Genomic DNA, 17706 nt, shown 5'->3' on the forward strand with positions numbered 1-17706 from the left:
GGGCTTGGCTGACGCATGCCTCTGCAAAGACTACCCCCCCATCCGTCAGCCACGCCTTCCGCCATCAGTTGACGGAGGGTGCAGTGGGTAGACGGCGTAATTGGCTGATTTGGTTAGCCTATCACCTGCTGATTAGGCGTTGATGCGACACACCTGTTACTAATGAAAGCTATTGAACTCAATGGAAGGGGCGCTGTTTTTTGCAGGCGGGGTCAGAGGGTTTGGCTCGAAGGTTTGAGGCAAAACACACAACAGCGGGGGGGGGGGAAGATGTAACCACGACTACGACCCTGAAGGAGATCACCTTGGGTGTGGTTGCGGTCGAGGTCGGGGGGGGAGGTCCTCAGGCTGTCCAGGTGTTGCTGCAGGGCCTCCATCTCCTGGACCAGACCGGGTCGCTGAGAGCTAAACAGCTGGTTCTGCTCCACCACCTCGTTGATCCGCTCCAACAGCTGGGTGACTCTGCAACAGGCGGACAGTTTGATATTCATATAGAGCGACACTTACAAACTAACTCCCCTCCCTCAACGGCTGGGTGACTCTGCAACAGGCGGTCAGTTTGATATTAACTAACTCCCCTCCCTCGACGGCTGGGTGACTCTGCAACAGGCGGTCAGTTTGATATTAACTAACTCCCCTCCCTCGACGGCTGGGTGACTCTGCAACAGGCGGTCAGTTTGATATTAACTAACTCCCCTCCCTCGACGGCTGGGTGACTCTGCAACAGGCGGTCAGTTTGATATTAACTAACTCCCCTCCCTCGACGGCTGGGTGACTCTGCAACAGGCGGTCAGTTTGATAGTAACTAACTCCCCTCCCTCGACGGCTGGGTGAGTCTGCAACAGGCGGTCAGTTTGATATTAACTAACTCCCCTCCCTCGACGGCTGGGTGACTCTGCAACAGGCGGTCAGTTTGATATTAACTAACTCCCCTCCCTCGACGGCTGGGTGAGTCTGCAACAGGCGGTCAGTTTGATATTAACTAACTCCCCTCCCTCGACGGCTGGGTGACTCTGCAACAGGCGGTCAGTTTGATATTAACTAACTCCCCTCCCTCGACGGCTGGGTGACTCTGCAACAGGCGGTCAGTTTGATATTAACTAACTCCCCTCCCTCGACGGCTGGGTGACTCTGCAACAGGCGGTCAGTTTCTTACTCATCCCACTTGCTTTCTCACTTACTTAATTTGTCTTTCACACACAGTCTCTCTCAGCAAACTACTCCCCGTAGTTCAACTAGTTGTTGTACTACAGGGATACTTACTGTCCCTGTAACTAACTAACCAACCAACCAACCTGTGGTTTTAACTTGGTTATCGTTAAGCAGGTACACTAACTTACTAACTACCTCATAACTCAAAAAGGTTAATTTAGCCTTACTTGATATATTAACTTGTATGTTCTTGTGAACAGACCAGTATTAATTTGTTTGTACCTGACATGTTTCGTCTACTTCCTGCAGTCTTCTTCAAAAGCGTCATGTGTCTCTAGCATCAGCTGACATAACACGCGTCCAGCAACAGCTGACGCTTTTGAAGAAGACAGCAGGAAGTAGTCGAAACTTGTCAGGTACAAACAAATGAACACTAGTCTGTTTACATGAACATACAAGTTAACTAACTACCTAACCAACCTACGTGGTTAACTCACGTGGAGCTGTTGTGCCGGAGGAACACCAACAGCCTAACTAAGCCGTGTAGTAGTTGTAATGCAGGCACACTAACTCACTACCTTACTCTGCGTGTGGTTAACTCACGTGGAGTTGCTGTACTGGAGGAAGCCGAAGGCGTCCCTCTGTCCGTCGGGGCACAGAGACTGCATGATGGGGATGATTCCCGCCGAGGTGAGGGGCGCCGCGCTGTAGAAGGCTGCCCATGGTCGCGGCACGGGGTTAAAGGTCGAAGGTTAGGAAGAAGAGAGGGGATAGAAAAAAAAGGCCCATCCAACCGACATGGAGGTTGAAGGTTGTCAGAGATGGTTTGAGAGGAGTTGGAAAGGACGGTGGCCATTTTGATGGTCAGTGACAGTAGAAGTTGTCAACAAGAAGGAGAAATAAGAAGTAAAATGGCTAGGTTCTAGGTGATGAACAGAGAGATATGATGTAATATAGAAGCTCGCCAGAGAACATAAGAATCATTAGTCATTGATGCTAGTAACTCTGTCACAAACACACACACACACACAAACACACACACACACACACACACACACACAACAGTGGATGGATGAAATGGATGACTATTTTTACAAGGGGGAGTTGGAAGAGAAGAACCATTAAATAGAAAGAGTGCAATATCAAGAGAGAGAGAGCTATAGAGAGAGTGAAAGAGAGTGGAAGCCAGCGAGTGAGAGAGGAAGAGGGAGAGAGAGTGAGAGGGCGGGTGAATCAGCTAATAGTCAGAGTGGATGGCCAGATGTCAGTAATAACGACCTGCTTTCATCTTTCTGTTGCACAAAATGGCCTCATATTTTCGTCAGCTGTCGACAAATGGGAGGTAAACGGGAAGTACAGTTTGCCGGTTGGGCTGCTTAACGACCACAATTCCCCTGGCAAACAAGCCTCTTTGAAAAGCCCATCAGCCACCCAGAGTGGTTTGGTTATGGGATGTGGACAGTGGATCTATCCATCCAGAGAATGGGGAGAGATCTAGTGTTCTCTCTTATCCTTCTGTAATTTCTCCCTAAATGGTTGAGATAAAGACACTGAAACCCAGCTGTTAGGGAGGAGGTGTGATAAAGGATGTGCCTGTACATATGTGCTTAATGTGACCACGTGTTTTATAAAGAACGCATGAGGATGGTGAACAACTTAACCATCCTCAATCCACTCAATCCACCGATCGGTACTCCATCAATTTATTTACGTATAAATGTACATACTACCATACATACAACCAACTGCAGCCTAACTTGTCCGTTTATTGCTCAGCTGTGTGGATACTTTCTGTCTGCTCGGACAATAAAAAACAGATTTTCAACAGGATACTTAGGATGAAACAAACTGCCATCCTGTACCTTAAATAGATTATATGCTGAAACCGGATCTGGGATTGAAATGCTGACTCTAGCTGTCCCCGTCTATCATTTCCTGAGTTTAGCACATCCTCTTACATTCCCTATAAGACAAGGGAACCGGCACTGAAGCGCTCACCATGTGGACAGCACATTTCCAACCTGCGGCCCTAAGCTCCACGTCATTTCCCCTGTACCCCAATCTTTACTTTAGTGACTTTAGTATCTCACCTGCACTCCCCTGTCCATAAATGCGAGAAGCCCCTAACAATATGTGTTTAATAAAGGGCGGGCCCTCGGTTCTTCCCTGGCCCAACATTCATGATGCTCCGGATGCAAATTGATGCCTCTAGATGTTTACCATATAAAAATAAAAGTCAGACCATTTTCCTCAGTCCAAGATTAATACTGCTTTCAAATGGATTCAGGTGTACGGGAGACGGCAAACTGGATATCGTTTTATTGGACAATAGCATGACGATAAAATGAGGTAAGGCTGGCATTAAATCCTGGCAGCAGTAGCGACAGACAGCATTCCTCTCCAAAGCTACAGTATTTTGACTTTTTGCTGTCATCTGCGACAGTACATTCTTTGTAAACGATCACCATAGCAACTTATCGGCTTTTGTTTTTCGTTTAGCTCTCCTGCCATTCCGCCGGACATTTGTTTGTTTTTCCCCCTGTGTAGCCCAGAAGGTGTTGTCTGTCTGCCATCTACCTTCGGCCTGAATTCATGTGAACGGTGCATCATAATCCTGGACCTTTAACTAAACACCTGTCTTGGCAGCCGACCAATATCTGCACTACTTTGCTCGAATGTAACCTCGTCTCATTTTGCCCGAATACATTCTCCTTATTCTCTGAGTGTCGTCTGGTGCATTGGGCGTTGCTCTAGGCAGGCAGACAGGCTTATGGGTAATAAGGGTCTCTAAAGTAATGTGCTTGTCTTGGTTGAGTGTGCTTGTCTTGTTAAAGGTTGCGTCCCTGTCTAATTTCCTTATCACCCGCTTCCCAGAGCACCCTTCAAGCAGAACACCCATGTGACTGTGACTTTCACGTGACCACTCTATTTTGCCAATATGCTAAGGGGATCTAGTGTTTTTTTCCATCAAGAAGCATAGGAGTGTATTGCGAAACATAATATGGGAATGATGAATGCATGGCGTTGTGATCGATCAGAAACCTTCAGAAAGGGCTTTAGTTTAAAAAAGATTAACACCAGAGATACATGCACACACAGGTTAGGAGCGCACATAATTATATATTTATTTTGTTATCATTTAAGAAGCTTAGTGTTTCGCCCATGCACAGATCTTACTGTGATTCGGTTTCAGGATGAATGTTATTTTAACACAAACATCTAAGCAAATCATAAGGATTGCCATTTAGATAATGAGAAACTGTCTATGTTGGGCTGTTCCATAGCTGTGTGCTGGGTTATACACTGTGGTTACTCATGAAAGATGAGGGAAAAGGGGAGGATTAACGTTTTTCTAAACCAACCGCTCCCAGATTGTCTCCAGTGCCTTCCACTCAACCAATGTGCTGTGTAGGATTACCGCCAGGCCCTTCTAGCTAAGAAAGTGTACACTACATGGATCGACTAGGCGTTAGCAGGTTCTGATTTCCCCCTGCCAAACAACCAGTGAAAGCAAATGACCAGTATGCGACCTTCAACACTTAGGGAGAGTGGAACACACACACACAAACACATCCACATCCACACACACACACACACACACAAACACACATCTTGAAAATTTGATCAAGACATCCCCAGTGAGGTAAGCCAATAATTTCATGTTGGTAATATGTTAGTCAGAAGGGATGTCATAAGAAAAGCAAGGACAAAAAAACAAAAGTAATTTGGCAAACTTACACACTGTTGTATCCAAGAAACAGAGAAACATGCATCATGCACAGACCAAAGCAGGCCAAGAGTGGAGACATGAGAAGGACATCAGCAGGGAGAAAGACAAAGAGTTTGGGAGAGAACAAATTCAGAGAAGAAATGTTTCAAAATAAATTGGATGCAATTCAATGCAAAAATGAAAGAACATTAGGAGCAGGCAGCAACAATAATACAATGGTTCAATAGAGACATCAGCTCAGGACTACGCATGACAAATAAAGGCAACCAAGGACACACCTTAGCCCAGACCACAATGACAAGCAAACAAAAAAAAATAATAACCACAAATGAAAAACGTGACGCCTGTCGATTAGCAAAGCCACAAATCTGTGTACCGTGGAAGCGGAGCGTGAGGAGCCAACCTCTCCCAGTACTGGAAGGCCCATACAGGCTGGAGCGCTGGAGCAAGTCGCTTCAACTTGCATTTAAACTCATTTATATTTGATTTAATTACATTTGATTTCACAACGCCAGAAAATCAATCGTTGATGAGAATGTGCCGTGGGTTGACGCTGCAGCTTTTGCGATCGAGAATTTAAGCTTTCTTTAGTTTGGACGAAGCCGGTCTCTTGGAGAAGCATCAGTTGAACATTATCCAGGCCATTCCCCGGCGAATGGACAGCTCCACACTACGCTGACATCTCCGGTGGAGCTGAGGGGCTGTCCCGGTGGAGACACTGAGAGGAGGGTCTTTGCTGGGGGGCATTTTAATTCTTTGGGTGTGGTTATTTATTTTCGGTCAGGACCACCTACCTTCCTTGACAGGGATGGCGGGTTTCTTCTGCCTCAGGCCCAGCAGGATGAAGAAGAGGACCAACGGGATGAAGATCTCAAATGCCAGCACCCACTGGAGTGAGGGAGGGAGGGAGGGAGGGAGGGAGGGAGGGAGGGAGGGAGGGAGGGAGGGAGGGAGGAAAGGAGGTAAGGGTGGATGAAAGAAGGGTGCAAATGTGAAAGTAAACGAGAAAGGCAGGGTGAAGGGAGGGAGGGAGGGATGGAGGTTTGCCAGGTGAGAAAGATGGGAAAAACAAAATGCGACAATAGTTAGTCTGCGTTGTCCATTTCAGTCAACCTGCCCAGGTACTAAGCCTGTACTGGAGCTCAACTTGGAGGGGCCTGGGTTCCATGCCACGATCCCCCGTTGTCACAGTCTGCCTGTAGGCCTTCTTGATCAAGATACACTACTCCTCAATGTTGATGTAATGATAATGTACCTGAAATGTGTTAAGCTCTACATTTCTTTGGATAAGCGACTACAATCGTGTGATCTTAATGGTGGACAATGAAGCTAGTACTGATTTGACTTGCAAATAGAGTACTTTATATACGGTACATGGTAAACAGTATGATACATGGAAAAAAGCAACATGATCTATAAGTGTATATACAAAGACAGTATACAGTATAGACAGTAAGGTATAGCAAACACAGTACAAGACCCCTGCCTGTTCAACAGAACATAGGAGTCCAAGTATTGATCTGTTCAATGTATTGATCAGTTAAACCGGTCCATTGTGCTAAACATGCAGTATCTTCCTCACGCTTTGCCTGCCAAGAAAAGTGAATAAATAAATGTTAATCTTGTGTTTACAGGTTCAACCATCGGTCGCCATCCAAAGTGGATCGATATCAAGAACTCTCATGAATTCAAGCATTCAGCGACCAACGACCTATGACCCAGCATCACGCTTCATTCACTCACACTCGGATCCTTTTTGCGGTCAAAATTTGCAAGTAAAATAATCAAATGAGCTTAACACACAACACATGCGCGCGCACACAATCCATGAAACTTATTCTCAGTAAGTACTCAATTAGCCAATCAATAAAATGGATGGTCAGCAAATTACTTAGAGAGAACAGAAGAGAATAGAAGAGAGGAGAGATAAGAGGAGAGTAACGGCAAAGAAAAGATAATAAACGAGAAGAGTGTGAAAAGTGTAAAACCTCATGGACTTTCATTTTATTGACAGTTTAATTAGCACTTAAACAAAGCAAGTCACTAGTGGCTAAATATCATGGACCAATTTTTCTTTAAAAGAGAACATTTCAGCATGAAAAACTAATTATCCCTCACAATGGACTCATCAGCATCAGGCTCTTTAAGCAACTTTTATAAAACTTAATTCCAAAAGAATAAGTGAGAATAATAGAGTAGATACATATACACAGAGAAAATAGGGACAGACCAATGGCGGAGAGAGACATGAGAGAGAAAGAGATACACATGGACAGGGAGACGAGAGAGAGGCATATGGGAGATAAAGAGATGGAAGAGACAGCAGGATAGTACACAAAGAGTGCTGTAAACTGAGTCTCTGCCCTCACACCATCCCCCCTCACCCAAGGGCATGAGGCCTGACGGACAAACGGACCCTTTCTCAAACTGACAGCGCTGACAATACACAAAGACCCTCCCCCCCCTGCCCACCTCCTCCTGTCTACGATGACAGAAGCACCATACAGAAACCATGACTTTATGTTGTACCAATTGACAACAACACTCGCACACAATCATACACACACATTTTAGCAGACAAATCGAGCATTTGAGACCATCCATCCCATGAATGGTGCTTGCATGAGACACACACACACACACACACACACACACACACACACACACACACACACACACACACACACACACACACACACACAATTTGACACGTCACAATAATTTAAAAAGCAAGAAACTCCCTAAAGACACGACAATGTCAGAAAATGTCAGTTTATGATTATTCATCAATCATGACTCATTTCTGCGACATCCGAGACCAATGGCTGCTTGTTTGCCGCGCTACGATCACTCCTCCAAACACCACAACACCCCTCACCCACACCAAAACACATTCGTCAAATAGACCTACAGCATGTCACTCAGGACATGCATAAGGAATTAATGTGTACCAACAAGCATCATATGTCAAAATTGAATTCAACGCTTTTTATTTACTTGTAAACCTCCAATGATGATGCATAAAACACACTGAACAACAACAGTATTTGTGTTATTGTTTCAATGCCATACAGGACTGTGCTTATCTATTTCTTTACTTCAATGTATTCTCCTGTCTATTATCTTGAGCTGAACAATGGAAACGGACTGAATTTCCCCCAGGATAAACAAAGTAATCGGAATCTGAAATCATTGTAAATGTCTATCAACGTGTACTAATCACCGGTGTCAACCTGTTTCTCAGATGAGTGGATATTATGATCATAGGAAGTGGTTTATTCCCAGCTCTCATGACTAACTTCCTGTGGTGAAGTGAATTTTAATTAAGGAATACAATTTCCACAGCCATCCACCGTGGTTATGAATCCTTGAGGACACTTCATTAGGCCTGCGGGCATTGTGGTTTAACGAAATTCAATTTTGATTCGGTGTTCTACCTGGATATATAAAAGGTTGAATAAATAAGAAAACTAAAAAGAAAAACACAGGCGGGCGGAAACAGCGGGGGGGTGTTTTACAAAATGTTGTTGAATTTAGCCGCACAGAGAGAATTACCTGGCAAAGACTCAAGCCAACAGACGTTTTAAGGGAGCGTGGTTTAGTGGGCTAGCGGTGCTGGTATTACATAAACCCACCTCGTTCACCAGATGCTAGCCTGTGCTGTCAGCACTTGGTCATCATTAAAGCGACACAGCCGACACATCGCTGGACTGTGTGCTCAAAGCTGCTGCTGGAGGTACGATTTGAGAATTGTAAAGAGAGAGAGAGCAGAAAAGAGCGGAAGAGGGATTGATTTTGAAAATAATCAAACAACCAAACAAAGTACCCCCCCCCGAGCCTCCCTCTCTGCTCCCTCCCCAACGTTTCGCCGGCATTACATTCACACACCTGTGGTGGAGCTATGGTTTACTGATAATCATCATGCCACGGCATGTTAATCATTAACTACGCTGGCACACCTATTCTGTTGCGAAGGTGACAAACACACGGATGGGCATTGTTTAGCTTCAGCAGGGCATTGCATTTTATTTGGACAGCTCGATAAGGCTGCTTGGCAACCACATGTGGGGCAGGGTGCTCTGGAGTGAAGTCGGACCAGGGACGTATCCACACACAATGCAGTTACTCTGTGAAGATGGGAGAGATACGGTGACTTGTTCGTCAGTCCTCAGGCGCCCACAGTATACCTGGAATACCAAGCTCTCTGCTAGAGGCTGTAGCATAAATACTAGTATTATAAATATATATATATATTTATAATATATTATGTAGCATTGTTTTGATTTATATTAATATAATGATCATCATTACCATGAATAGCTTCAAAACTTGGAGAGAAAGAAAATGACAACGCAACATGAATTTCCTGTTGTTTTCTGAACTGGACGTTGGCAAAACAAATTGGATTATAATACAATGATGGCGTTTCGAAGCCTTTAAACCACATTCACACCGAGACACAAAAATCCCTGCTTCCTGGTAGTACAGGAAGTTGGCATGGGGACAGATTGCTTGGACCTTAGCAACAGGTGTGCTAACAGGTTGTTTTGGATAAGTCAAATATATAGATACAATATACAGATTTAAGATAGCCACAAAGATAAATCGTAAAATAAGAATAACACATGAAAAGTGCAAACTGCTGGTATTAAAAGGATTTGTTGATATCTTTTGAGAAATGAATACTTGAATTCCCTTTTATTGATAATATTGTTAGTTTCGCTTTTATCTTGCCAATGCCGTGTAAATGGGAATAATTGCCGTTAGATTTTTTTGTATTTTTTTGTATTTATTTTTCCGGTATTGTTGTGACATTTTATTAATTAAAAAGGCTCCTTTGGCATAAGCGAAATAAAAAGGACCTGTAGCTAGCGACCTGTGAAGCTGATATATTATTGATGATTGACTTGCTACTCATTAGCAGTTTAATTATCAGCAACATCTCCAGAGAAAGGATTCAGCAAAAGATCACCTGTGCATGCACTGAGAGAGGAAGAGTGCAAGATAACATGTGTAAACGACACATTAATAACTAACCACATAACACATAGGCCAGATATGAATACTTACCTGTATTATTGTGTAAACATGCATTTGCTTACAAAGGGGTGTGTGTGTGTGTGTGTGTGTGCGTGTGCGTGTGCGTGCGTGCGTGCGTGCGTGCGTGCGTGCGTGCGTGCGTGCGTGTGTGTACGTGTGTACGTGTGTGTGTAAGTGTGTGTACGTGTGTGTGTATGTGTGTGTTTTCAAGTGTGCGCGTGTGTGTGTATAAAACCTTGCCGGAGGAGTCATTAAAGAGACACACACAGATAGACACATATGCACACACACACACACACACACACACACACACACACACACACACACACACACACACACACACACACACACACACACACACACACACACCCCTGGTACCTAATGCGGAGTCGACATCATGCCGCATAGCGCGTTATGGTTAGCTGGTGTGTGTGGCGTGTGTGTGCAGTACACTTTGAATCTGGGACATTAACTGCAGTTGTGCTAATGCTAACACCATGCTCAAACTACCTCCACACAATAGCTAAAAAACGATTCTAGTTATGCCAACATGCTAGAGCTGTCACAATGCTAGTGCTAATAGCCTGCTAGTGCTATTGTCGTGCTAGTGTTACCACCATCCTAGTGCAATCACAACACTAAATTCCAAAATTTGGATGACTCAACACACATCTTATCTTTACTACGAAATGATGCAAGCCAACCCATAATGCATCTAATGCGTGTCATGTTTGTTTTCAGAATCAACGGTTGAACGGCCGAACCACTTGCTTTTCAAAATTTCCAGCTGAATCGCTAAGACTGATATTTTCGTATTATGGCAGAGCCCTAATTTTACAGCCGACAGATTTCCGCTAATACCCGCATCAGCGAAAAGGAGCGGCTATTTATAGAACAACCTGTTGGGGCCTTGAAGTATCCAAGCCTGCATGCCTCAAGATTAGGCTTCTGCTGCAGTATGTAAATGTAGGCTAGATGTGTGCTACACAAACCTGGGTGTGGGGGTGGGGGGGGGGGGATGTCTATGTGGGTGCTAAAGGAGAACAGATGCTATTTTAAGGGTCAGACTGTAAATAACTTAATTAATGAGCGTGCTTTTTTTGGACTGTAAGCATTCCCTGTCAATGGAAGCCAGCATGAGGCAGTGGGAAACGGGCCATTGTGTATTTTTGGATACACACACACACACAGAAACAAGGTGTTGTTGTTATTGTTGTTGACCCTGTGGTAGATTGGTGACATCATCGGCTGTCTACCTACGTTGACCTGGCAATTCGGGAATGGCGCACGTGTGCGTTAACAGACAGACAGACAGACAGACAGACAGACAGACAGACAGACAGACAGACAGACAGACAGACAGACAGACAGACAGACAGACAGACAGACAGACAGACAGACAGACAGACAGACACACACACACACACACAGACAGACACACACACACACACACAGACAGACAGACAGACACACATTGTGAGTCAAAGAAAGTCTAAGCTTGGCAGCCAGACTTCCATAACTGTTCGTAACCACTAATTGGGTTTCCACAGTGTGCATGAAAAACAACATGACTTTGTACATTTTTTATTTTTTATTTTATTTTTAACTCCCAATGACCACTCTAAAATGCAGTCTGTTCCACTTTGTCGCTTGTATCTAGGGCAACACCTTAATATATAAATGATGTGACAGGTTTAGGTGCTCACCGCCTATCTCCTTCACTCTCCATCGCTAAATAGTTTAGTTTCTTGACCTCCCCGAGTACAGTCACTTCCCTCTCTTTGTAATGAAAAGGTGAGAGTGGCAGAGAGAGGGAGAGGGAGAGAGGGGGTTACAGAGGAAGCTACGAAAAGAAAGTCTGAGATAGAGACAGGAGTTAGAGAGAGAAAGGGGGAGAATGGTTGAGATAGACTGAAAGAGGGATAAAAGGTATGCAAGAGGAGGTAGAGAGAGAACAGTAAAACACCAACAAAGAAACAGGTGTTCGACTCCAAGCCGAAAGGTTGTGAGTTTGAAGGCCTATCAACGGTCTACCAGTAGGCATCTCCGAGCAACAGTCCCTAATCTCTACATGCCCCTTAAAGACATGGGATCTTGTGAGAATTCACTGTAAGTCTACTAAATGACATGTAATCCCTAATAAGGTAAATTTAATAAACATTCCTATTATTTGGAAGAAAGCCTTTTAATATCACTCATTCGAAAAGCAGTTGGAGAGGAATACAGGGGTATAACAGAATCTTTGCCGACGGCCTGCTGTATAGTACAGTATCTGAGGCGCAGCTCGGGTACCTATTCCATTGTAACGGACCCACAGAGTCCAGATTGATGCTACCGCTTACGGCTTCTGGCCTCCGCGCCGCTTATATGCACGGAACACAAAACCCCCGGAATATTTCACCATCACTGTTGCACGCTCGACCGAAGTGGGAAAGCTTTGTTAGCGCTTGTTGCCAGGCAACCATTATTGTCGAGGACGACTGTCCTTGCACAGATGGATATTTATAACAGCGTCAACTTTTCTATTAACTACTCTGAAATGTGTGTGTGGCCACGCATTACCGGCATATCACACACACACACACACTCACACACACACACACCTACACACACACACACACACTTTCGACTGTTTTTATTGGGGCAGATGGACATGTCAAAAGGAGCCACTGGTAGTGATGGATGAGGGAGAGCAGGGACCTCTCTCTCTCTCCCTCTATCTCTCTCTCTCTCTCAAAATTAAGGATCGCATATTGTTTGTCCTTCAACACACACACACACACACACAGACACACAGACACACACACACACACACACACACACACACACACACACACACACACACACACACACAGACACTAATAATGTGCTTTTTGTTATCAGGGTGGATTCATCAGAATGTTTTAAAGTAGAATATATGAAAAGAAGAAGATAAAAGGAGAAATAAGGAGGAAAGGAAGAAGACGAGACAGGATGGAATAGGGCTGATTACTACCCATGAGAGAGGAGATGAGGATGTAGAGGATAATGAGGAGCTCATTATGATTAATGACCGTTTTGCGGTCGGCAGACAGTGCCTTCGGGTCCGCTCTAGTCAGACCCTAAGGCAGAGAGGACGGTCCTGCAGAACTTCATTGTCAATCATTATTTAATCAGAAGAACACACAGCAAACTGCTCCAACCTGCTGGGATAACTGAATTGGTCAACAAATCGTGCTACATCTCACATCAGGGTTATTAATTAACCTTTTATTTGCTTGTTGCTCATTTTAAATGATTTACCTCATGCCAAATGTTGCAAGTCAGCATGTGGGCATCTCAATATTTCACTGTTGTCTGTCCTTCCCATCCCCCCTCTGGACGTTTCTGAAAGCCTTTCTCTCTCGTGAGGGCGTCTGAAAATGGTATTGGTTCAACTTTTCGTTGGTGAAATTGTTTGTCTGATATGGTTCGCTAAATATTGTAAATCCTGAAATGTTGTTATTTTTGCTTGAAATAAAATGTACTCGTTTAGGGCCGTGAACTCACGCACAAGTGTTCAGGAGAGCGTATAATACTCAACAGTTTACACACAGTAAGGTAATGTATGTGTAGGTGCATAAGTCATAATTAATACTAAAAAAGGCTTTTCAGCCAGTTTAAAGTTATAGTGTAGTTCATTGTGCATGCAAGGCTAACCTGAAACATTATGATTTGTAACTTTCAAACCAGTTCTTGAATTTACTGATGATCATGAATACATTGTTTAAAATGTTGTGGCCGAATCCCAAATGATGCATTCAAGTTATTTTGGAAAAGGATTACTTCAAATGTAAATACAGGTGTTTAAAAAAGAAAACATTTTGTCTTCCTCAAAATCTAGCATGGATGATGAATAGGTTACTTCTCAAGTCATATGCAGGACGGATTGAAAGGCATAGACCAGCTGCTTAGAATATTGATTATTGATTGAATGTATCTTTTGCTTGGTTTAACGTATGGATATAAAGTTAGTGTTCAGGTTCTACTACCGGTTTGTCGATCTCTCCCATTGATGAACTTGACCGCACAGAACAGAACGTTGTTTATGCGAATCAACTGTTGGCAAATAAACTGTAGTTGTGGAAGAAAAGAATCCTGATAATTACTTACATTTTGCTTTTACCTAAAGCATTCACACACCGAGGGCGGAGTCAACCATTCAAAGTGACATCTATCTCATCAGGGGCGGTTAGGGGTAGGTGTAGGGACACCTCAGCGCTCTAGCTAGGGGGAGCCGGGGTTCGAACTAGTAATCTTGTTCAGACTCCTGTTCAGAATTATTAGCACCTTAAATTATTAATAACTCATCATAAACCATCCTTTCTGATATTGACATTTATTTCCCCAAAAACAGTATTTCAAACATATCGAATTATAGAAATGTTCATGATTAATTTAGACTGCAACGGATGCTATACATTTTGTTGGGTATGAACATATAGATTAGTTCAGAGTCTGCTTCATGTTGTAGCAGTGATTAGCTTCTTTGCTAACAGGGTCAGCCTAAACCTGCACAACATTGTGAATTAGCCGTCTGTTATCTCAAGGTTAGTAAAGCGCAGCACTGCCCTCGACACCACTGAACGTCTAATGGCTCGGGTTTCCACCACATCCGTATACAAAATGCCCTGCCGGGTCTGCTGTCGAACACGCTGTCTTAGTACTTAGAGCTCGCTACTGGCCAGGCTACTCTATTAGACATCGCAGGTGACATTTATAATTCATTCAGCCGTCAGTTAAACTTCTGCTCAAGATGCATGTCTTTGTCTCTCTCCTGGTGTGTGCTGGGTCACCCTTCTCGGAATATACTCGCTGTCCCCGTCACCTCTCCTTTGTCCGACTGAGCGCTCAGAATACATAAAAGGGGCGGTGACGTGATTGTGGAGAGAACAAACAATGCATACCTCGCGAAACCTTTTTTTACACCACTTCCTGCTCCACCAAGCTTCTGTTACTTCCCGAAATCTCCACAGATTATGGCAATGCGAACATTCTGTGTGTGCTTAGTCAGGCAGGATTTATTTTAATCTTATTTCCCCTACTCCATGGAGACCCCAGTGATCTTAACTAATGGAAAGTTCAGTGACCATACGAAAACACATTGACTATAAAACAAGTTTTTCTGCAACAGACTTCTGCAGTCTCGGCCAGCCGAAGTAAGAGGGACTTCTTTTGAAGTACGCTGACCGCTGCTCCTCTCATCCAGCCATTCCTTTGCAACCCTCCACCTTGCAAATTTCCATGATGCATTTATTGCATTTCATTTAACCCTGCTACTTACTCATTTATATTCTACTGAGTCCCTTCACCCCTTTCAATTCCTGGCTCCCTCTCTACTTCTGTCAAATCTTCCTGAAAATCTTTTATTCATCACATTTCTCTCCCTGATAAAACATATAGGATATATGCCTCTTGGCCCTCCAGTTAATTCTGCCTTTTCCTCATTTGGCCTCCCTGCCCTCCCTTGTCCCATCGCCCTCCCCACCCTGTCAGTTCTCCCTGACCCACTCTTTCTCTTCAACGCTCTCCTCTTCTAGCCCTCGTCGTCATAGATACCAGGCAGTGTTTTTTTTTTTTTTACCAGTGTAAGCCAATGGCAAGGCCTGGCTGAAGGTAACAGCTAACTGGGTTAGACGAGCAGCTGTTCTGCTGCCACGCTGCTCTGTAGCCTTTGCGGGGCTATAGTCTTGTGACAATGGGACAGCTCACTTTCTTCAGGTGCTAGTAGCCAAACACGGCAGGATATGTAGGCTAACACTGCCTTGTGCGGGTTGGGATGGGAACCTATAAAAAGAGAAGTGATGGGACTGTTTAGTTTCCAATCAATAAATCTATCCAATGTTATTTATACTACACTATTGGTGCAAAAAAGCACCAAGAAAAACAAACAAAGGAAACCCCAAAATAATACAATATCTAAAAATAAATGTTACAACTAAAGCATGAGGGCATAAATAGCATCTCCCGACCCATATAAACAGTGACATATCCGCCAGCACTGTGTAGATTGAATACCTTTATTGATTATTTTTTTCATTTTTGTCTTTTCGGCCTACATCCTTACTATTTCATGTATCTAGGTTACTTGTTTGCACTCATGCACTCAACAGCTGCTTGCTGTTCTTTTCAGGTGAAAGCAGTGAACCGTTTGCCATTGATGGGGAATAAGACACCTGGGACACAACATGACCAGCCAAATGATTCCTGTGACCAGCCAAATGTGCCTGTTAAAACAGAGCAGGCATCAGGTGAGGGCGGTAGAGAGTGGGGAGTGGACAGAGGACGGAGCCAAACGAGGCTACTGAGTGACATCATGATGGGATAATCTTCAACAGACACTCAACAGTTTGATATTTATGCCAGGAACAGTGTTGGAGTTGAACCACACATGCAAAATAGAATCCTTTCTCCTTTCACTCCCTCCCTCTTTCCATAACTGTCTCCTCCTTCCAGGAAGTATGAAACAAAGGCGTACCTGTTAAATTAATGATCAGCCCACACAGATTCAAATGACTCTCTGACTAAACAACAAGCCTGCATAGAACCCAACAAAACCAAATAAAGGGCTTTGAATAAGAGTAATGCTATTTGCAAAGTGGGAATTTACCATATATATTTACTGCTGTTATCCAAAGCGACGCACTGTGATTTCAGAAGCCGGTATGGCTTATACATCTCGCTCAGGGATGTATATAATAATAATAATAATAAATTCATCAGATAAGCAAGATCAGATATTCACTCAAAAGTCTTCATCTGATCATCTTCATCCGAGGTGGGGGCTGGTAGGTGCTGAGGCTGGCACAGACCATGACTGACTCAGCAGTTTACCCCCCCCCCCCCCCCACCCCAACAGAGATGGACCTGAATACAGACTGTTGCTATTTATACCAGCCATCCTAGCACTTATAGTGGAGCTTAAAGAAAGAAGAACGCAGGTTAAAAATACCCTTGGTAGTCGCACACGCGCACGCACGCACACACACACACACACACACACACACACACACACACACACACACACACACACACACACACACACACACACACACACACACACACACACACACACACACTCTTTCACATTGAATCTTAAAATGAAAATACATATAACAGTTTTTAATTAGTATTAAATCTAGATTTCTACTAGCCGGGTTAAGAGCTATGGTATAACGTGATGCACACAAGCTAAGCCAATATAACAGACTGTTTGTTCTTGGGTTTATGTTTATGAAGAGCGTGTGTGTGTGTGTGTGTGTGTGTGTGTGTGTGTGTGTGTGTGTGTGTGTGTGTGTGTGTGTGTGTGTGTGTGTGTGTGTGTGTGTGTGTGTGTGTGTGTGTGTGTGTGTGTGTTGGATGTCATTGGGCCTCTACCTCGTTGGGTTTCCAACTCCCTGAGTCTCTACCTCCCTGCGTCTCTACCTCCCTGCGTCTCTACCTCCCTGCATCTCTATGTTGGGTGAGAAACCACATGCACCACATGCAACTGTTCATTCAGCTGGTTGTGACCCAAGCTTCTGGCATGAAAAGTACAAGAGAACTGTTTGGACTTGAGTGCATAGGCCTATAATAGCAAAGCGAAAACATTGAGATACTACACTGCATTCCAAATAAGATTTGCTTAACAACTGAAAGAACATTCTCAACAGAGTTTAGTCGAAAAGTTGTACTTCCGTACCGTTTTCTCGGTTTTGCTTTTGAGATTAGCAAATGACAACTTCTCCCACCACAAATATGCAAATGTATTTCCCATACCATCCAAT

The 17706-nt window shown here is 43.9% G+C and overlaps 1 protein-coding gene across 3 annotated transcripts in view; it reads right to left on the reverse strand.

Annotated features, from left to right (window-relative positions):
• abca2 (ATP-binding cassette, sub-family A (ABC1), member 2) overlaps window positions 1-17706 on the reverse strand; it is a 57952-nt gene that overhangs the window by 38714 nt on the left and 1532 nt on the right. For 2 of the 3 annotated variants that reach the window (XM_030359642.1, XM_030359644.1), the window contains exons 2-5: window positions 5677-5770; window positions 4891-4893; window positions 1756-1867; window positions 305-462 (exon numbers count right to left, since the gene is read on the reverse strand). In XM_030359642.1, the coding sequence (XP_030215502.1) occupies window positions 305-462; window positions 1756-1867; window positions 4891-4893; window positions 5677-5770 (367 nt within the window). The remainder of the gene's footprint in view (window positions 1-304; window positions 463-1755; window positions 1868-4890; window positions 4894-5676; window positions 5771-17706) is intronic. The other variant, XM_030359643.1, reaches the window with a different exon arrangement.

This window comes from Gadus morhua, chromosome 6 (genome assembly GCF_902167405.1).
Source record: "Gadus morhua chromosome 6, gadMor3.0, whole genome shotgun sequence".
NCBI classification, from domain to species: domain Eukaryota; kingdom Metazoa; phylum Chordata; class Actinopteri; order Gadiformes; family Gadidae; genus Gadus; species Gadus morhua.